Genomic DNA, 21,978 nt, shown 5'->3' on the forward strand with positions numbered 1-21,978 from the left:
GGTTAGGGTTAGAGGCATGGTTAGCTAACATGCTAAGTAGTTACAAAGTAGCTAAAAAATAGTAAGTAGTTGAAAGTGAACCCCTGTTTTAAAATGTTTTGGTAGAGAATCATTTGCTTGTTCTCTAGGGTTTCTAAACACATTATTGCATGACTTGCTTTATTACAAGGGGGAAATTGTGTACGTTTTCCATGGCTATTTCAATTCCAAGGCTTTTTGTATGCATGTATGAATGACTCAAAGGGTTTGTTCTGACAGTTGTATCAATCTACACAGCTACTGTCTCACTCTGCTTTTTGTTGTCTTTCATTTCCCTGTCTCATTTCCTCAATATTTCAAACAGAATAAATGCCATTACATTGTGAATACCTCAGAATATTAAAAATGTTTTTTTAACACTTAAAAATCGAATAAATAAAGAAAAGAAACTTCCAAAAAGTTTTGTTACATGAGTCTTTATTGCCTGATGCCTGCCTGCCTCTTATGACTCAAACATAACATTATAATACATGTTTTTAACACAATGTAAACCCTTACACATTCCTCATTACATTGATCTTCATGTTGATTGGAAAAACCAGACTACTGAACTAGAAAGAAAAAAAAACGTAGCAACTACAATGTCAGACAAATACATCAAACTAAATCTTCATATTACATTGTGTATAACATATTGTGAACGTATCATTAATCATCATAGCAAGTTACTGAATGGTCCAACACCTGAGGAAGTTTGAAAAGAGTTGAACTACACAATGTAACCGATCGGATCCTCTGTCATTCCAATGGTCTGGATGCTGGTCAATGATAAGGAGTCCAAAAGCTACTATCTCTTTCAAAATGTATGATATGAACTGAGGAAGAAGAAGAAGGATTTAGCTATTATCTACGCAGTTTTATAAATCAATCACCAGAGTTTGTAGTATTGAGCGTTTGTAGTATTGATTACAGTTAGCCTACTTTAAAGGGGCAATCATTAGTTGAAACAATAACAAAGCGTTCTCACCAGCACTGTTTAGGCAAAAAGCTGAGGGATGGGGCTGGGGAAATGTAACCACTAAATTCCTAGACAGAGCTATGGATGCACAAGCTTTTCATTACACCCGCAATAACATCTGCTAAATATGTGTATGTGACCAATAACATTTGATTTGATTTGCAAGGACTGACCTAACATGATATAGCAACTGCAGATTGCCCCTTTAACTGTGTATATTTTTTATAACTAAAGGTTTTTGCCAAATGTGTATGTCTCTTGCTGAATTGCAATGCTAACACATCAGAATGATTGAATGACTCAACTACTTGAGAATATTTTGGATAAAACTGAACCACACAATGTAATGTTCTGGTTTATTTACCCTCAGACCAAATTGGTGTGATACCATTGAGCCCTGGCAACAACGTCATTGGAATAGTCCTTTCCAGTGGTGTTCTCATCCACTTCCTCACATAGCGAATAGATCGCTCCATCCCCCTGGTTGTAGGCAGCTATTCCCCCTGAAAAGTAACAATCATGGCCGGATTACCAACCGGCCGTGCAGTTGATTTCGTTTTGTTTGCCATTGTATTCCCCCCACCCAACAAGTATCTATCAACTAGCAAACGTTGTACCTTTAAGCTGCTGCTCCTTGGTACATTCAGGAAACTTGTCTTTGATTTGTTCGATGAAATAAATTAGAATCCCAGTGGCTTGTTCAAGATGTTCCTTACTGTCCCATTCACCCTTTCTCTTGTGGTTGCCACCATTTGGGTCAACATCAACCTAGGAAATATATTATGGAAATCAATGGACAGTACTTCACTTCTGTTGTAATGCCATTCAAACATGTCATTTCAGCATCAAACAATAAAAGGTCATGGAAATAGAAATAGGTTCAATGGCTTTTTAAAGTTAATTTGTATAAACTCCATTTATAGCCTCCTTCACAAATCCAGATACCAACTCAGTCGCCTTGTGGTTAGAGTTTCTACCCTGAGATTGGAAGGTCCCCGGTTGAGTCATACTAAAGATTGTAAAAATGTCTCTCTGCTTGGCACGCAACATTAAGGAGATAGATTGGGGGTAAGACCATGTGATAAACTAGCATCCTGTTCAGGGGTTGTACTTTTACATCAACCTCTCTCATGCTACAGACACAGGAAATATGCTGTCTGGCCCCCATCGTGCAAGGCTACTAAAGCGTACTGTATGAGTCCAAGTCGAAACAGTTTGCGTATATATTATGTTTTTTGGCAGCACCAAAGATATTGAATTATTTTTCCATCAGTGTCCCTGAAAGAAATTAGATGCATGATCACTCCACAAGCGATGAATAGTTACACATAATCTGAGTGCCTACCTGCATTAGCCCAAAGCCTTTTCCATAGTCCCCCCAGCCTTTTTCTGGGACGATTGGTGGGGACGGTTCACATATTGCTCTCCCACCTCTGGTCTCTCTTGAGATGATGCCACAGATGAGAGCTGGGGCTATGTCATTCTCTTTCCCCACCTCTCTGATGATGTCAATGTACCCCTCTATGTCATCCTTGTCATACTCTGCCATTCTCTCAGATGCACTCACCCCGCTATAACCTGTTGTAAAGTAAATGTGTTTTCAGTCTTTTTGTGAATGAGATGGATGTATGGATTAGTATTGATTATGTAGGTTCTGTTAGTTTCATAGACCACATACCTCTAGCATGTCCGTCAGCATCTGCTGTCTTCTTAGAGGCACCAGTAGTTTAAACTTTCATAATGTCTCCATACTTTGACCCAAAGATTCCTATCTCAACAAGACAAACACAAGCTAAGGTTAACTGTCCTGTTGTAGGTTAATAGGCCTATGCGAAAATACAACAAATATTTTATTTACTAAATCTTTTCCAACTACTAAACACAAGTCCACTATTTGAAAAAACATAAAGCTCACCCATGTTGATGTTTTCTCTTAAAATTCTTGAAATTGGAGGATCCTCAAAATGTTAAACTGAGCCGAGCTGGGAGCTTTTGAAAAAACCTGCTGCACAAATGTGACCATTTGATAACTGAACTGACACTCTCAAAATGGTCAAGCCAGTTTCCGCCTGATTTGTTATGCACGAATACACAACACTTTACGGTATTAAGTATTTCTGATAGGGAAACTGAGTCGAATGCACTCTCACACACAGATAGAGACGATAGCTACAAATCATTTCAAGTAAACACTTTGAAGCCCACTTATTCAATATTCCATAATCCCAATTATACAATATCGTTTATTTCATTTTCGTGCCTTGCTCCATATCTTTTTCATAGATAAAATAATAACTGATTAAACAAAATCTCTTTCTCTATATAATAATATAATACAATATAGCACATCCATCCAATATAGCTCAGTATTTGTATGATTGTATTGTCTTTTTTGCTCTTCTTTGTCAAGGGTGCCAATCATTTTGGAGTTGACAGTATCTACACTAGGGTTTTGTTTGGAACTGGGAATATCTTTTATTATCGAAGTCAAGTACACTGGGTTTGTGAGGTACGTAATAGGCCATGTACCTACACTGAACAAAAATATAAATGGAACATGTAAAGTGTTAAAAGATCCAAGACATTTTCCATACGCACCAAAAGCTGATTTCTCTCAAATGTTGGTTTACATCCTTGTTAGTGAGCATTTCTCCTTTGCCAAGATAATCCATCCACCTGACAGGTGTGGCATATCAAGAAGCTGATTAAACAGCATGATCATTACACAGGTGTGCCTTGTGCTGGGGAATATAAAAGGCCACTCTAAAATGTGAAGTTTTGTTACACAACACAATGCCACAGATGTCTCAAGTTTGAAGGGAGTGTGCAATTGGCATGCTGACTGCAGGAATGTCCACAAGAGCTGTTGCCAGAGAATTTAATGTTAATTTCACTACCATAAGCCGCACTCAAACATCGTTTTTGAGAATTTAGCAGTATGTCCAACTGGCCACACAACCGCAGACCACGTGTATGGCGACGTGTGGGCAATTTTAATGCACAGAGATACCATGTCAAGATCCTGAGGCCCATTGTCGTAAAATTCATCCGCCGCCATCACCTCATGTTTCAGCATGATAATGCACGGCCTCATGTCACCAGGATCTGTACACAATTCCTGATAGCTGAACATTTCCCAGTTCTTCAATAGCCTGCATACTCACCAGACATGTCACCCATTTTACATGTTTGGGATGCTCTGGATCGACATGTACGACAGCATATTCCAGTTCCCGCCAATATACAGCAACTTCACACAGCCGTTAAAGAGGAGTGGGACAACATTCCACAGGCCACAATCAACAGCCTGATCAACTCTATGCGAAGGAGATGTGTTGCGCTGCATGAGGCAAATGGTGGTCACACCAGATACCGACTGGTTTTCTGATCCACGCTCCTACCTTTTATTTAGGTATCTGTGACCAACAGATGCATATCTATATTCCCAGTCATTTGAAATCAATAGATTAGGGCCTAATGAATTTATTTCAATTGACTGATTTCCTTATATGAACTGTAACTCTGTAAAGTCTTTGAAATTGTTGCATGTTGCGTAGTACATTTTTGTTCAGTATAATTCCACCTTTTCAAATGATCACCTATTAATCTACGTATAACACGATAATCTACATCCACAAGATGACAGAGTAGACAGATAAACTGACAGAATATGTGAAGGATATTTTTCCCTTTTAACTAGGGTGAGTATTGACAAAGTGGGATACTTTCTGAAAATGACCTTACAGAATCATCTCATTGTCTTAACCCCCAACATGATACTATTCTAGATAGCTTAAGAACTCTGCTACACTATACAAACTAAACAATAAAGAAATAACTAACATGTGGGTGTCCTCAGATCAGGAGTGCAGGGGGCTGGTTTGGAGGCGTGTCTTCAGTCGCTGGGCAACACCTAATCCCCTCACTCTCTTTTCTCATGTCATCTGCCTGATGCCTCTCTCTTGTGTTTGCGCTTCATAGTTCCCCTAGGAAACCTGTAAGGGAAATAGAGAGACAAGAGAGGTTAATCTTAGGGACAGTTCCAGGGAGAAGTATTGAAACGAACACCATGCAAGAGGCTACAGAGAATTGGTGTGTGTGTCCTCTCCTCACCACGTTGGTTTTCTCTTTCAGCAGTCAGGTTGGAGTCTCTTCTGCTCCTCTTCTGTTCGTTGGCTTCAATGGTGTACATCTTCCTCTCATCTCATCTTCTTCAACTTGCTCAAGTTACACTGTAATATAGAATAAACAATTATTTGAACCCATATTTTAAGATGGCATAATATGGGTATCGTATGGTGTTTAAAGTTCACCACACTGGGTTAATTATCTATTAGAAAGCATATCAAGCTCATTGTTACGTTCCCCAGCAAGACAACCAAAAATGTTTTTAGCTCAAACAGAAGGGGGAACTAATAAAGAGTCACTGACAACAAATAAAACGAAACAGGTGGGGTTTTAGGAGGGGTTCTGAAAGACACTCATGGTGTTGTCCACTGAAAGATGACCAGCAACAACAACTGGGACCTAAAAGACACCCACCATGAGTGCCCACTAAATTTGTCAAATATGAGGCAAACAAAAGAAAAACCCACACCAAACTTAAAGGCAGGAAGCAATACCCCCAAAAAGTTCAGTAAAACAAAAATCAGGGAAGAATTTCCTAGAAATCAAATCGGGGGAGCCAACTAAAGGTGTTGACCTTCCACATCTCTGAAGCCACTGGAGCACTGGGCCAGCCACTCATAAATATCACTTGGGCCAGCACACGTGAAACACCTTCCAACTAACGAGATGGATAAGCCAGCACACGTGTAACACATGTGACTAACAAGGTGACACCAATCGGTGCGCCCTAAGTGCTGGCGTGCTATAAGTGCTAGCGTCTCTATCTGTGCGTGAGATCCCTTCAAGCATTCCAATTATTTGAAAGATATTGTTTCAAAATAATGACTTTTTTTTCTCAATAATTGATGCCTCGAGTCAATGATTTTAGAAGGCGGTATAGTTATGATTTAAATGGTTTGACCATCCAGATCTATTTTCACTTGTAAGATATCCAGAAACAATGTGTCGCGGACCACCTCTGGAGCTGGTCAGGTAGATCTGATCACGATCAGTTCACAACGGGTCTTTTAATCGTTCACACCTGTCTAAATGTGGGCACAATGTGAATGTGGACAAGATCAGAACGAATGTTAGTGCCAGGTATATAAAGGGCTATATAAAACAATGACATCTAGTTTCTTCTGGCCGTGGGCTAGCCTATATTGTTCCTTTAAAATGAGGCAGCAGTTAAAGTTTAGATTAGAATGTGTTTAGCCTATGCAATGATGCACTGTCTAACTTTTGGATGATTTTCGCCAGTAGTTTTGAAAGTAGTGCTCACGAGCCAAAAGTGTTCCCCGTTTTTTGTCTACTACGTCATCCAATTGTATACTACAGTGGCTTGCGAAAGTATTCCCCACCCCTTGGCATTTTTCCTATTTTGTTGCCTTACAACCTGGAATTAAAATTGATTTTGGGGGGGTTTGAATCATTTGATTTACACAACATGCCTACACTTTGAAGATGCAAAATATTGTTTCTTGTGAAACAAACAAGAAATAAGACAAAAAAATGAAAACTTGAGTGTGCATAACTATTCACCACCCAAAGTCAATACTTTGTAGAGCCACCTTCTGCAGCAATTACAGCTGCAAGTCTCTTGGGGTATGTCTCTATAAGCTTGGCACATCTACCCACTGGGATAGCAAAACTGCTCCAGATCCTTCAGCTCCTTGGGTTCCACTGGTGTACAGCAATCTTTAAGTCATACTACAGATCCTCAATTGGATTGCGGTCTGGGCTTTGACTCGGCCATTCAAGACATTTAAATGTTTCCCCTTAAACCACTCAAGTGTTGCTTTAGCAGTATGCTTATGCTTACATTCGGATTACCTATGGTGGTACAAAGTGATCAAGGTACCAATTTCCTATCCAAGCTCTTCAAGCAGGTGTTAAAATCCTTATCAATTACGCACCGTGTGTCAAGCGCCTATCACCCAGAGTCTCAGGGTGCGCTTGAACGTTGGCATCAGACATTGAAGTCTATGCTACGTAAATATTGTTTGGAATCTGAGAAAGATTGTGATGAGGGAGTTCCTCTAGTTTTGTTTGCTGCTCGTGAAACTGTACAGGAGTCCCTAGGTTTCAGCCCGGCTGAACTAGTGTTTGGTCACACAGTGAGAGGACCAGTGAAAGTTCTTGAACAGTTTTTGTCCCAAGAGTTGTGTACAGGAGATGAGAATGTGTTGGACTACGTTAGTCGCTTTCGTGAGCGCCTACACCAAGCCTGTGCTAATGCAAAGGAAGATCTGTCTTCCTCCCAAAGGAGCATGAAAAGACACTTTGATTTAGAGGCTGTTTCTCGTCCACTACAGCCAGGTGACCAAGTACTGGTGTTATTGCCTGTTCCAGGATCTTCACTGTCAGCTCGTTTCTCTGGTCCTTACTTCATTGAGAAGAAATTAAGTGAAACTGATTATGTGCTTCAAACGCCTGATAGAAAACACCAATCTCGTGTGTGCCACATTAACATGTTGAAAGCATACCACACCCGACCCATCACCCAGATGGATAGTTCAAAAACAGAGGAAGGTACTGCTGTCTCCTCTGCTTCTACTGCTATGATAGTGGACTGTCATATTGATGATGGTGAGGGAGATGGATTAGAGTTGCGCAATACTCCGCAGCAGTGCGTTAGATTGCCCAACTCAGAAATGCTGCTGTCTATCCAGTCAGGTCTGGTTCATTTAACGAACGGACAGGCCGACGATGTTGTGAGGTTACTACACGGTTTTCCATGTCTCTTTAATGACATTCCTACTCGCACAAACGTGTTGGAACATGACATTAATGTTGGAAATGCTACACCTATCAAGCAACCCCCATATCGTATCAACGCTTCCAAGAGGAAGATAATGAGGGATGAGGTGAGATTTGTTGGAGAATGACCTGGCTACGCCAAGTTCAAGCCCTTGGAGTTCTCCTTGCATTCTGGTTCCTAAACCTGATGGTACGTCCAGGTTATGTACGGATTATCGAAAGGTTAATTCTGTCACAATGCCAGATTCGTTCCCGTTACCCAGACTGGACGACTGTATCGACACTATTGGTGCTGCTAAGTATGTAACTAAGTTGGACCTCTTAAAAGGTTACTGGCAGGTTCCGTTAACTTCACGTGCTTCGGAGATTTCTGCCTTTGTAACCCCAGACAACTTCCTACAGTACTCAGTCATGGCTTTTGGGATGCGAAATGCACCAGCCACTTTCCAACGACTGGTTAACGCCGTATTAGCTGGAGTACCCAATTGTAGTGCTTATCTGGATGATCTGGTGATTTATTCGTCTGAGTGGTCAAATCATGTTGACTCTCTAAGGGTAGTATGTGAACGGTTGGCAACTGCTTCGCTAACCCTGAACTTGGCAAAGTGCGAGTTTGGGAAGGCTACTGTTACCTATCTTGGCAAGGAGGTCGGCCATGGACAGGTGCGCCCTGTTGATGCCAAGGTCTTGGCTATAACTGCATTCCCTGCACCTACCACCAGACGAGAGCTACGCCGCTTTTTAGGGATGGTTGGCTACTACCGTAGTTTCTGTCAAAATTTCTCTGCGGTAGTGGCTCCATTGACCGATTTGCTCAGTCCGGCTAAATCATTTGTGTGGTCTCCTGATTGTAAGATAGGCTTTGACACTGCTAAAGCACTCTTATGTAATATCCCTGTACTTGCTGCTCCGGATTTTGAGAAACCGTTTAAACTTGAGGTAGATGCTAGTGCCAGAGGTGCTGGTGCTGTTCTACTGCAGCAGGACAAGAGTGGAGTGGATCATCCCGTTTGTTATTTTTCACGTAAATTTAATAAATGTCAAACAAACTATGCCACAATAGAACAAGAAGCTCTTGCTTTGTTGTTGGCTCTGCAATACTTTGAGGTGTACATTGGTTCCAGTGCCCTACCAGTGATTGTATATACTGACCACAACCCCTTAGTGTTTCTCCACCGTATGTACAACCAGAACCAGCGCCTTATGCGTTGGGCACTTATTGTACAGAATTATAATTTGGAGATACGGCATAAAAAAGGTTCTGAGAATGTGTTGGCAGATGCTTTGTCTCGTGTGTGAGAATAATGATGTTTGTATGTGTTGTAAATACTGTGTTCGCAATCCCCCCTAGGGTTGCTCTTTTAAGGGTGGGAGTGTTACGGATACAAATATTCTGTGTGTATCTTTTCTCTCCTTCTCCCCTACTCACAGGTGACAATCATCATTCCCCAATCAGTCATCAATCAGTCGCTAATCAGAAGACACCTGCTCCTTTTCCCTTACCCAATCACAGTTCCTTTCCCTTGGTTTAAAAACCCTGTCAGTTGTTTTCTCAGGAGCTCAATCTCTCTGTCAATGCTCTGTAGATCTCTTGTTTGTTTTGCATCTACATGTCACTTTGTCCCCACCTGTGAGTATTGTTTTGGTTATGGTGTTTGATTGATGGTGGGAAAAGGGGGTAACCAGACAAGTCGCCCTTGGGCATACACTACCCGTAGGTAAACGTTGTTAAAAACACTAGTTAAAACTGGGCGGACCACCCCCTGTATTTATTGGTTAGTTGTTGGAATAGTCTAGTTTAGGGGTGTTTTTGGATTATTGTTTCATTCCTTGGGTCCAGCTCAGCCCCTTTTCCTGCTCCCCCCATTACCGTGTGTTTATAAATAAACCTTGAGTGTTTGACGGTAGATCTTAGTTGTCGTTATTTCGTTTTCACTCTTTGTCACTACTATAATTTGCATGAGTTATGTTACGGGTCCCATTACCATCCCCCCCTAGACTGTCGGGCCAAAGGGATTCGTAACACAGTTTTATCAACATTCTCTGGATTCTCATTGGACAATGATTCAGTGGCTTAGACATGATTGACACCAATGGTTTGTGGTCGGTTTCTACTTCGAAGTCTCGTTCGTAGACGTATTGGTGAAACCTTTCACAAGTGTATGTGCTCGCCAGTAGTTTCTCTATTTGTGCATACCTTGTCTCTGCACCTGTCAAGGCTCTGGATGCATAAGCGACGGGTTGCCATGTGTCGTCATGCTGTTGCAGAAGAACTGCTCCCAGGCCAAACTGTGATGCATCTGCAGAAATCATTGTGCTTTTCTTTGGATCATAGAACCTTACCACTGGCTCTTCAGTGATTGTCTTTAGGTTTTTGAAGCAGTTCTCCTGTTCATGGGACCATTCCCATTCATTTTTCTGTTCCAGAAGACATCTGAGTGGAGCGGACTGTGCTGACAGTTGAGGTATGAATTTTGCAAGGTAGGTGATCATGCCCAAGAAGCGTCTCACATCGTCCTTGTTCTTCGGGCGCTCCATGTTGTTGATGGCTGTTTTCCTCGGGTCTGGTTTGACTCCGTCCTCTGAAACATCTGTACATCTGTACATCTCCAACGAATGTAAGTGTTTTCACACCAAACTCGCATTTGTCCTTGGAAAGTCAACCTAAAACCAAACGTGTCAGGTCCAGCACTTGTCTCACTCTCGCATCGTGTTCTTCTTTTGTGGACCCCTAGATGATGATGTCATCATCATAGTCTCCACTCCTGGAATGTGCTCGAAGATCATGTGGATGGTCTTGTGGTAGACCTCTGGCGCTGAGAGAATCCCATATGGTAGACGAAGAAATCTGTACCTGCCCTCAGGTGTGTTGAATGTGCATAGCCTTGCGCTTGCATCATCTAGCTTCATTTGCCAGAATCCTGATTAGGCATCAAGCTTACTGAACCACTTTGCTCCAGCAAACTGCAACATTATCTCTTCTCTGGTTGGCAACTTGAAATGCTCTCTCTTGATTGCTTTGTTGAGATCTCTCGGGTCTAGACATATCCTGAGATCGCCGTTCTTTTTCACCACAATAACCAGTGAGCTTACCCAGTCTGTAGGTTCATCCATTTTTGTGATGACGTCCATCTTTTAGATGCGTCCGAGTTCCTCTTTGAGCTTTTTCCTCAGTGCAAATGGAACTTTTCTGCATGCACAACTGAAGTAATTTTGTCATCAGTACATATTTTGTGTTCTCCTGGTAAACATCCAAGACCCTCAAACACATCCTCATACTCAGCCAGTAGTGATTCTTGGTCATTTTCAGTCTGATGTCACTACATACACTCTTTTCAACAAATTGAGCTTTTCACATGCATTGATTCCTAGAATAGGCTGTACACTATTTTCCACAATCAGCAGCTGTGCTCTGAACTGTTTTCCTTTATGCTGTAAAGTTACTATGCAGCTACCTTTGACTGGTATGTTCTCCCCAGTATAACCAGTAACCTTAATTTTCACCGGGTGTGTTTTGCTCTTCACCATCAGTGTTTTGTAGTCATCCAGCGATAACAGGTTTACCTGTGCTCCAGTATCAAGCTTGAATGGTATAGTTTCATTCAGTCAATGGCACAATCCATTCAGCATTTACTGCATTGCATATTTCCACAGAATCAACAAAGAATTCTTCCATCTCCTCGACTGAACCTTTTTCTTTGTAGCCTCAGCTTTGCAGCATTTTGAGAAATGATTATTTTTCCCACAGTTACATGATTTGCCATATGCAGGGCATTTTTTTGGCTTGTGGATAAATCCACATGTAGTGTTTTGATTTCTGTCTTTTGCTTGTTTTTGTTTTGTAAGGCGTTGTGTGTTGTGCTCTTTTTATTGCATACACTGACGTCTCATCCCTGCACAGCTCTTTAGCTTGTGCTCTGGTGGTTTCAGCTGCTCGACACATTCACTGCTTTATCCAAAGTTAAATCTTGCTCACGCAGCAATCTCTCCTGGAGTCCATTATCCAGTATGCCACAGACTCTTGTCCTTCACTAGTGAGTCTTTCAGATTTTCAAATTCACACGTTTTACTCAGTGTGTTCAGCTCAGCCAAATACTGGTCAAAACTGACTCCCTGTTTCTGATCATGAGAAAAACTTGTATCTCTCAAACGTGACGTTCTGGCTCGGTACAAAGTACTCCTCAAATTTAGCCATTAGCACAGTCAATGTCAAGTTTGCCTCATCTAGCTGAAAGCTATTGTAAATGTCCAATGCACCCTCTCCAATAACATGCAGAAAAATGGAAGCTTTCAATTTGTCATCTCCCCCTGCACCACTAGCTGCTAGGTAGATATTGAATCTCTGCTTGAAACGTTTCCAATTGTCAGCTAAATTGCCTGTTAACTGCGTAGGAGTAGGAGGACTAAGGCTATCCATGACGGAGGACAGGAACAGTGTCAATTTCTCTTACTTCAGTATGTTGCTCATCAACAGATTCCAATGCAGCCTCGCTCTCGCTGCTGTCACTCTCGCTGCTGCGGCTCGTTGTCCTCGCTCTTGCAAGCTAGCGTCTTCGACTACTCACGTCACTTGACTTGTGGTAGAATGTTATATTTTCGTCGCGGACATTTGCAGAGTTACTCCTTTCTTTTCTCTGTCGTCATAGCGACTACCAATCTGACACCATGTTATGTTTGTTCCTTATAATGACAAATTGGGGCGTAGGTTTAACTACTTTTTAATGAACATATACTTCAGCTAGAAAACTCCATGTTTAGCCATGCAAGGCATTCTTTAACCAGCGCCCGCATAGCCTGCTGGGTAACGTAGTCTAAATGTTATTAACACAAGCACTTGAGTTTTAGTTTATACATTTTGAGGAATCTCCAGTTTCAAGAATCAAAACATCAACATGGGTAAGCTTTTATCTTTTGAAAACAGAGGCAAAATGGTGCAATTCGGTTGCATCCACTAACCACGTTTCAATCCACAGTTTTTATGAGAGTAAAATCATACTGTATTTTTTTTTAAATAATCACGACAGCTGTAAAGGAAGGAGCAAGTTCCGGTAAAATGTTTACAAACGCAGACAGATCATTTGTTTGTTCGACTTGGTGGGATCTTTTTGTGTTGGTGAAATAATGCGAGAAATGGTAGTGGAAATGCCTTAATGCGCAAATATTGATATAATAACCATCATAGGGAGTCACTACGACTCGGGAAACCATGCAGTTGACTGTATTTGGCTACAGATGAAATAAATGGTGATGAACTGGACCACTACCTGGGCTTGTGGAGTCTACTGAGTGCACAGTGATGAGCTTGATGCTCCTTTACAATAAATATCAATGGTCTTATTCTAGTGACATGATGATCAATGCTTGACTGTGTTTGACAAATAAAAACATTCTTGCTCTTCACAATAATCTCAATGTAGCATACCTGCACAGCCTATCCGCATTGTATCTGTGAGACGTTGGCAAGCGCGCACGAGCCAAAAACAGTGGGGGCAGGAACATTTGCTATTTAACGCAACAGTTGTGACAAAACTATCGGTAGAGTTGAAAATGCGATGGAAACATTGAACTTTCGATTTTTATTAGGTACGTGAAAACTAAAGGTGTAATATGCAGAAATCGCTGGTTGGATTGACTTCTAATAGTTTGCCTAATTTCAGTTTGTGACAAAACAAGCAGCCATTGTGTAGAGAACCATTGTACCATATAAACCCTGACATATTTTCCATAACGAAAAATATTGTACTTTCAGCGGTATGAAGCTGGTGTACAAAACTGAAAGTAAAAAAAGGCAAAAACGAAATTTAAAATATGGCATAGAAATAGTGCACATAGAACAGACTGCTTCTTAGTCTTGCTTTCAATGAAAATGACAGATCTATAACTAACATTTCTATGTGAATTTGGTCAGTCCACCCAAAAAGGTATATATTGCAGCAACAAGTCCATTTGGAGGAGACACACAACTGGTAGGAAAATGTGCATTTTAGCGGATTTTAGAATAGTTGCATGAAAATCTAGCTAGAGTCAATCAAATGTATTTATAAAGCCCTTGTTACATCAGCCAATGTTACAAAGTGCTGTACAGAAACCCAGCCTAAAACAGCAAGCAATGCAGATGTAGAAGCACTCGGCAAGGAAAAACTCCCTAGAAAGGCCAGAACCTAGAAGGAAACCTAGAGAGGAACCATGCTCTGAGGGGTGGCCAGTCCTCTTCTGGCTGTGCCGGATGGAGATTATAACAGAACATGGCCAAGATGTTCAAACGTTCATAGATGGCCAGCAGGGTCTAATAATAATAATAATAATAATAATCAGTGGTTGTAGAGGGTGCAACAGGTCAGCACCTCAGGAGTAAATGTCAGTTGGCTTTTCATAGCCGATTATTCAGAGTTAGAGACAGCAGGTGCGGTAGAGAGAGTCCAAAACAGCAGGTCCGGGACAAGGTAGCACGTCCAGTGAACAGGTCAGGGTTCCATAGCCGCAGGCAGAACACTTGAAACTGGCGCAGCAGCATGATCAGGTGGACTGGGGACAGCAAGGAGTCATCAGGCCAGGTAGTCCTGAGGCATGGTCCTGGGGCTCAGGTCCTCAGAGAGAGAGAGAATTAGAGGGAGCATACTTAAATTCACACAGGACACTGGATGAGACAGGAGAAATACTCCAGATATAACAGACTGACCCTAGCCCCTCCGACACAAACTATTGCAGCATAAATACTGGAGGCTGAGACAGGAGGGGTCGGGAGACACTGTGGCCCTGTCCGACGATACCCCCGGACAGGGCCAAACAGGCAGGATATAACCCCACCCACTTTGCCAAAGCACAGCCCCTACACCAACTAGAGGGATATCTTCAACCAGCAACCTACTACCCTGAGACAAGGCCGAGTATAGCCCACGAAGATATCCCCCACGGCACGAACCCGAGGGGGGCGCCAACCCGGACAGGAAGATCACATCAGTGACTCAAGTGACGCACCCCTCCTAGGGACTGCATGGAAGAGCACCAGTAAGCCAGTGACTCAGCCCACAGAATAGGGTTAGAGGCAGAGAATCCCAGTGGAGAGAGGGGAACTGGCAAGGCAGAGACAGCAAAGGCGGTTCGTCGCTCCAGTCCCTATCCGTTCACCTTCACACCCCTGGGCCAGACTACACTCAATCATAGGACCAACTGAAGAGATGAGTCTTCAATAAAGACTTAAAGGTCGAGACCGAGTCTGCGTCTCCCACATGGGTAGGCAGACCATTCCATAAAAATTGAGCTCTATAGGAGAAAGCCCTGCCTCCAGCTGTTTGCTTAGAAATTCTAGGGACAGTAAGGAGGCCTGCGTCTTGTGACCGTAGCGTACGTGTAGGTATGTACGGCAGGACCAAATTGGAAAGATAGGCCCATGTAATGCTTTGTTGGTTAGCAGTAAAATCTTGAAATCAGCCCTAGCCTTAACAGGAAGCCAGTGTAGAGAGGCTAGCACTGGAGAAATATGATCCATTTTGGGGGGTTCTAGAGCATTGCAGTAGTCTAATCTAGAAGTGACAAAAGCATGGATCAATTTTTCTGCATAATTTTTGGACAGAAAGTTTCCGATTTTTGCAATGTTACGAAGATGGAAAAAATGTGTCCTTGAAATATTCTTGATATGTTCGTCAAAAGAGGGATCAGGGTCCAGATTAACGCCGAGGTCCAGTTTTATTTGAGATGACTGTACAACCATCAGTATTAATTGTCAGATCAAACAGAATATCTCTATGTTTCTTGGGACCTAGAACTAGCATCTCTGTTTTGTCTGAGTTTAAAAGTTTAAAAAATTACGCCATCCACTTCCTTGTGACATGTCTGTCGCACATGGGTGTCCTTCTTAGTATACAACTCTAAAGTCTGACTAATAGTTAAAGCTATTTCACAAAAACTGGTGCACCAGTTAAAATATCCTGTCATATATTTATATTATTAGATTTGTCATTATGTGTTATTAGATTTGATTTGAAATGTATATGTGGGGTAATTTGAGCCACTCTTGTTTCTAGAAAACCATACACAAAATGAATCATTTGACCAAATATTTAGGAAGGAAGAAACCATATGGAAAAAGTGGTAAGCAAGTTGGACCCCCAAAAATGATTTTGTCAGAGATTTCATGATGCTTGTATCTAAACCAAATTAGATAATTTTAAGATTGTTCTATACATCCTGATAAGCTTCAATATGAGGTTCTAAACCTAGCATAAATGCAGCCTTGTAGTTTTGTGGGCTAATATAGTCAAAATGTTTGCCTTGGGTTAAATTGAGCCAATGGCCATGTGGTAAGTTGTGCAAATTGAAATGTTTTCTTCCCAGGCATAATGCAAGGCATTATCGCTGGGATATGAGGTAACAACGGGGCCTGGCCTGTGTTAAAAGTGTAAAAACAAAAGCACATAGTGTTTGTTGGGCCTACGTTAAAAGGTGATTCAAATGATTAAAAGACAAAAAAGCTATTGTGATTGTTTTGAATTGTGTTTGGGAAATAAAGAGTTAAAAAGGTAGTGGTAATATTTCATTTAGTACAGAAATGTTTAGGTGGCACACCTTACCCTGTCCCTCAGCTCAACTTACCCCATACCCGGGATACACAACATCCTGAAATATATGTAGATATATTTAATAGAACGATTACTATATTTCCCTTGACAGAGTGATGCTGAATGTAAAAAAAAATGGCTTAACTTACCCCACTCTCCCCTACCAGAAATCTTTATACATTTTGTGTTTATGAATATCACTGCTAGCTTACAGGGCTTATACTAATATACACTTCAGCTTGGGTTTGTCTTGTGTAGGTCTGTGCACTCTGAATTGAATCTCACGTGAATTGTCTTGATTATAGCCTATGATATGAAGGTTGATACTACTTGTACCTCATAAAGCTGTAAGTGGTCTCTGGCAACTCTTACAAGTACTAAAATATAACAAGTTCTTATACAAACATCCATTTATATAACAGGATCTCACGAAATGGCAGAAGAACTGAAACACATGAACAAGTATAAGTCCATCATAAAGCGGGTGGGGCGAAACCATGGAGTGGCGCCATCCGTCATAGCTGGTATCATCTCACGAGAGACCAGGGCTGGGACAGGAGCAGGACTGGACAATGGTTGGGGGGACAATGGAAATGCATTTGGACTCATGCAGGTAGGCACTCAGTTTTGCAGGTACATTTGCTATACTGTTGTTGGCAGACAAGAGAGCCTGTTTCCTATTTCACAATACAATGTAAGTGGTGTCCATAGATTTCTATTGATTTCATTTATTTTAGGTTGACAAAAACTATCACCGTCCACGGGGGAGATGGGACAGTGAGGAACATCTGAGTCAAGCAACTGGGATTCTCGTTGATATAATCGGATCGGTCCAGAAAAAATTCCCTTCATGGACCGAAGAGCAGCAGCTGAGAGGTATAGCCTACCATTTGACCCGCCCTTCTTGCCAATAGTTTTTTTTTGTTGGGGGGGGGGGGTAGATTGTAGCTTCCATCACTGTAATTGTCTGCATAATTTCCAATCCCAATTTGGGGGTAAAAATATCATCTGTAAATAATATCCTTTCTAAACCAAATTTCCTTTATTATTTTCTCCTAACCCCACCACCCCTCCCCCAGTTGGAGTAAACTAATGGAAAACAGCACCTAGGCTTCTACTTCCAGCTTAAACATTCATTATAGATTTTACGAACACAATGTATTTTACAATAGTTATCTTTTGTTTATTTTTAATCCCATCCTTCAGCTACCCTCAACCCCTCCTATCTATCTCTGAAGACCATCCAGTTTTGATTTCTATTTGCCATATATATTTTTCAACTGTGCTGTGATGTTTCACAAAAGTTCTGAACCTTTCTATTCTCATAGTCTCTACAGATTGTAAACCAAAGATAAAAACCTTTGCTAAAAGTGTTATTATTTTATTGATCGATTTGACTATGACTTTTCAAATCACCCAGCAGTGCTATTTGCAGCGTTAGCTCCACGGAAATGTTGCAATTCTTCAGCCATTCCTGAACCTTTGATCAAAAACAAGATGCATATAGAAAGTACCAAAACAAATGATCTAACGATTGTCTCTTCGCAGAAAAACATTCTATTGGTTGCAAGAATTTTGTATAATAATTTAAATTCAAAGTTTTGAATCTGTCGTCGTTTTGTGTATCAGTTCATAAACCATGTGCCAAGGAATCAGTACATCAAATCTCTTCTCAACAATTTTGCAATCTTTATGGCACAGCTGTCAATTTTTGGGTCCTCAAATGAAACTGCTCAGAGTTTGATAGAGATGATCAGTCATACATTTAATACATCCTTTATTATGCATTATACAACTACATAGATTACATGACTACATTACAGCCTGTTGTGTTTGTTTTTTCAGGAGGATTAGCAGCCTACAATAAGGGGCTGGATAATGTCCACTCATACAGCGAAGTGGACAAGAAGACCACTGGGGGGGACTACTCCAAGGATGTTCTTGCCAGAGCTCAATTTTACAAAAGCAATGATTATTAAAGTCAACTCAGTGGTTACCTCAAGTCTTCAATTAAGACCATTGTGAAGAAAATGACATCCTCTACTATTTCATCGAAACTTAGGCTGATATTTAATAGTTAATTATGATCCATTAATCCAGTTTTTACCAATCCTTGTCCTATGGTGCACATTTTTCTTTTGGCCTAGCAGTAACACACTTGAGTCAACTCATCATCAAACTTTAAGTTGGGAAGCACAGATTTATAACGTTCTAGTTCATGTGATTTTCCAATGTAATGAGAAATGTTTCTGACCTATTTGTGCTCCCTGCGATTGTCTTGCACCATCACTATGTATTGAAATAACATGACAAGCTACAACATTAAAAATTAAACGTATGATTACAGTCTTTTGTTGTTGACCTCTGTTGAAATAAGTATTAGTGTGACGGAAATCTGGTAGCAACCCCAGTCATGTCACGGAATCACACATTGACTTGTCAAAATAACATTTCACAGAATACACACTCACTTTTTCTTAATTTGGTAACATTTATTAATTGTCAAAAAGTAGAGTGATTACATTGCTGATTTCCAATGTTTATGTAGTTTAATCTGTGATTAATAAACAGTATTTTTTTTATAATTCAAATGAATGAAATTTAGGATACCCATTGATTCTTGTAGAATATCACTTAGATGAATACACAGGTTTTCCACTCAAAGAAGAAATACAACCTTACATAGACAATTACATCATCACACCTAAAGATACACTGAGTGAACAAAACATTAGGAACACTTTCATAATATTGAGTTGCACCCCTTTTTGCCCTCAGAGCAGCGTCAATTTCTCGGGGCATGGACTACAAGGTGTCAAGTGTTCAAGGATGCTGGCCCATGTTGACTCCAATGCTTACCACAGTTGTGTCAAGTTGGCTGGATGTCCTTTAGATTGTGGACCATTCTTGATACACACGGTGAAACTGTTGAGCGTGAAAAACCCAGCAGTGTTGCAATTCTTGACACAAACCGGTGCACCTGTCACCTATTACCATACCCTGTTCAAAGGCACTTACATCTTTTGTCTTGCACATTCCCCTTCTGAATGGCACACATACACAATCCATGTCTCAATTGTCCCAAAGCTTGTAAATCCTTCTTTAAAACCTCTTAAGGATCGGACCTTTATTCCAAATTTTCGCCTAATATTACATACCCAAATCTAACTGCCTGTAGCTCCAGACCTGAAGCAAGGATATGCATATTCTTGATACTGTTAGCAATTTGTTATTCTTCAATAACACAAACTCCAAAGAAAATCAGGGGGAGAAAAATAGGTTTATTCAGAGGACAAATCAAGATGTTATGCTGGGAGGTAGATGTTCAGATGTCAGTCTCCCCTGTCCTCAGCTTTTCCCCACTGAACAAAGGAACAGGATGCCATTTATAACCCCCCACCCTGGCCTGGTTTGACCAATCAGAAGTCCTTGCAGTACAACTTGGCCAATGGCCGAATAACAAGTATCCTGCCCCCGACTCAATGTACAGAACGTAGCACATGTCACTCTGAGTTCAAGAGTGACATTCCACAGATCCCAAACAGATGTTGAACTGAAACCCAACTCCTATTTACAATTTGCTATTGACCATTAGTACTCTAGTACTCTCGTCCACTCATCCTCTGTGTTGTGTATTTATCTTCAAAATATTCTTATATTCCTAGACCATTTAAAAAAAAATATATAGTTAAAACGTCTTTTTAGAAAACATAAAAAATAGACAGAATAAAAAACATTATCAGTAAGCATAAAATCATTTACATTAAACACCTACTTGCCATTGCAATAAGAAATAGATTTCACACAAAGTTATAGAAAAGAGGTATTAACAAGTGTGATACCACATCGGAGAGAGCATGGTTCATTACAGCACCGAGGACAGTTACCACGGGCACATTGACCACAATCATGAGGCTTGCTGCGATGATGAAGACCCTTATGATCCCCACCACAGTCTGGTCAACACCACTGACACCCATCTCCAAAAGGACACGGTTGATGAATCTTATGATATCCCCTATCACATAATCGTCGGATTTTAGCAGACAAACTTCGGGCAATAGCACACTTGATAACCTGAATGAGGATAAGAAAAATAACCACAACTCCCACTATTGGAAGTATCATGCTCACCAAAAAAACTTCCCCATGTACCGAATGTTGAAGACAACCACATGACTAAGCCTAAATCATCTGGATTGTAATCATAATATTTAGCGCCCTCAGTCCTGATCTTTGGGATTATGTCAGTTATTTCCTCAGAATTATCAGGAATGTAACTACAGCATTCAGCACCAATAACAGCACATGTACCCCATTGTGCTGACAGAAGATAATAAAGTGTCAAACTATTTTGCATCGCCACAGTCTGAATGGCAACCATCTCAGCTGTAATTAACTCAACTATACTATTAGCTACGAGTTCCAAAGGGTTAGCCATATTAATAACTATTTTAGAAATACCATAAGATGGAAAAGCAATCGCAAAGAATCTCTCCGTTTCTGTAATCACACGTTTATGACGGTGTGATAAAGGAGAATTCACTGAATGCCTTACATATCCCAAATAACACAATCCTTGTTGTAGAGTTCTTAAGCTATCTAGAATAGTATCATGCTGGGGGTTAAGACAATGGGATGATTCTGTAAGGTTTTCCAGAAAGCACATTTTCAGAGTTTCCCACTTTGCCAATACTCAACCTACTTCAAAGGAAAAAATATCCTTCACATATTTAGTGGATGTAGATTCTCGTGTTATACATAGACTAATAGGTGATCATTTGGAAAGGTGGAATAATACTGAACAAAAAATATACTACGCAGCATGCAACAAATTCAAATACTTTACTTAGTTACAGTTCATTTAAGGAAATCAGTCAATTGAAATAAATAAATTAGGCCCTAATCTATTGATTTCATATGACTGGGAATACAGATATGCATCTGTTGGTCAGATATAGCTTTTTTTTAAAAGTAGGGGCGTGGATAAAAAACAGTCAGTATCTGGCGTGACCACCATTTGCCTCATGCAGTACAACACATCTCCTTCGCATAGAGTTGATCAGGCTTTTGATTGTGGCCTTTGGAATGGTGTCCCACTCCTCTTCAATGGCTGTTGCTGTACAATGGCGAAACTGGAACCCGCTGCCGTACACATCGATCCAGAGCATCCCAAACATGCTCAATGGGTGACATGTCTGGTGAGTAAGCAGGCCATGAAAGAACTTGGACATTTTCAACTTCCAAGAATTATATACAGATCCTTGCGACATGATCATGCTGAAACACAAGGTGATGGCGGCGGATGGACACCACGATAAAATGCAATTGTGTTCGTTGTCTGTAGCTTATGCCTGCTCATACCATAACCCTACCACCATCATGGGGCACTCTGTTCACAGGATTGACATCAGCAAACCGATCGCCCACACGAGCACGCAGATGAGCTTCCCTGAGATGTTTTTTTTTACAATTTGTGCAAAAATTATTCAGTTGTGCAAACTCACAGTTTCATCAGCTGTTCGGGTGGCTGGTCTCAGACGATCCTGCAGGTGA

At 40.9% G+C, this 21,978-nt stretch overlaps 2 protein-coding genes across 6 annotated transcripts; one reads left to right on the forward strand and one right to left on the reverse strand.

Annotated features, from left to right (window-relative positions):
- Positions 1-439: 439 nt before the first annotated feature.
- LOC139568498 (lysozyme g-like) lies at positions 440-12,455 on the reverse strand. Of its 3 annotated transcripts, none has more exons than XM_071390361.1 (8): positions 12,316-12,455; positions 5,111-5,229; positions 4,841-4,992; positions 2,676-2,765; positions 2,343-2,575; positions 1,615-1,765; positions 1,362-1,500; positions 440-854 (listed from the first exon to the last, which is right to left on the reverse strand). In XM_071390361.1, the coding sequence occupies exons 5-7, from the start codon at positions 2,544-2,546 to the stop codon at positions 1,364-1,366; spliced, it is 492 nt and encodes a 163-aa protein (XP_071246462.1). In that variant the 5' UTR covers positions 2,547-2,575; positions 2,676-2,765; positions 4,841-4,992; positions 5,111-5,229; positions 12,316-12,455; the 3' UTR covers positions 440-854; positions 1,362-1,363. The 3 variants fall into 3 exon arrangements, with proteins under 3 accessions (XP_071246462.1, XP_071246461.1, XP_071246463.1); XM_071390360.1 differs by having other exon boundaries at positions 2,913-4,992; XM_071390362.1 differs by having other exon boundaries at positions 440-1,500.
- On the forward strand, positions 9,425-18,771 carry LOC139568499 (lysozyme g-like). Of its 3 annotated transcripts, none has more exons than XM_071390364.1 (4): positions 9,425-9,494; positions 16,845-17,035; positions 17,160-17,298; positions 18,268-18,771. In XM_071390364.1, the coding sequence occupies exons 2-4, from the start codon at positions 16,856-16,858 to the stop codon at positions 18,399-18,401; spliced, it is 453 nt and encodes a 150-aa protein (XP_071246465.1). In that variant the 5' UTR covers positions 9,425-9,494; positions 16,845-16,855; the 3' UTR covers positions 18,402-18,771. The 3 variants fall into 3 exon arrangements, with proteins under 3 accessions (XP_071246465.1, XP_071246466.1, XP_071246464.1); XM_071390365.1 differs by lacking the exon at positions 9,425-9,494 and adding an exon at positions 10,635-10,728; XM_071390363.1 differs by lacking the exon at positions 9,425-9,494 and adding an exon at positions 12,630-12,760.
- The last annotated feature ends 3,207 nt before the right edge of the window (positions 18,772-21,978 follow it).

The sequence above is a fragment of the Salvelinus alpinus genome, chromosome 2, assembly GCF_045679555.1.
Source record: "Salvelinus alpinus chromosome 2, SLU_Salpinus.1, whole genome shotgun sequence".
Classification (NCBI taxonomy): Eukaryota; Metazoa; Chordata; class Actinopteri; order Salmoniformes; family Salmonidae; genus Salvelinus; species Salvelinus alpinus.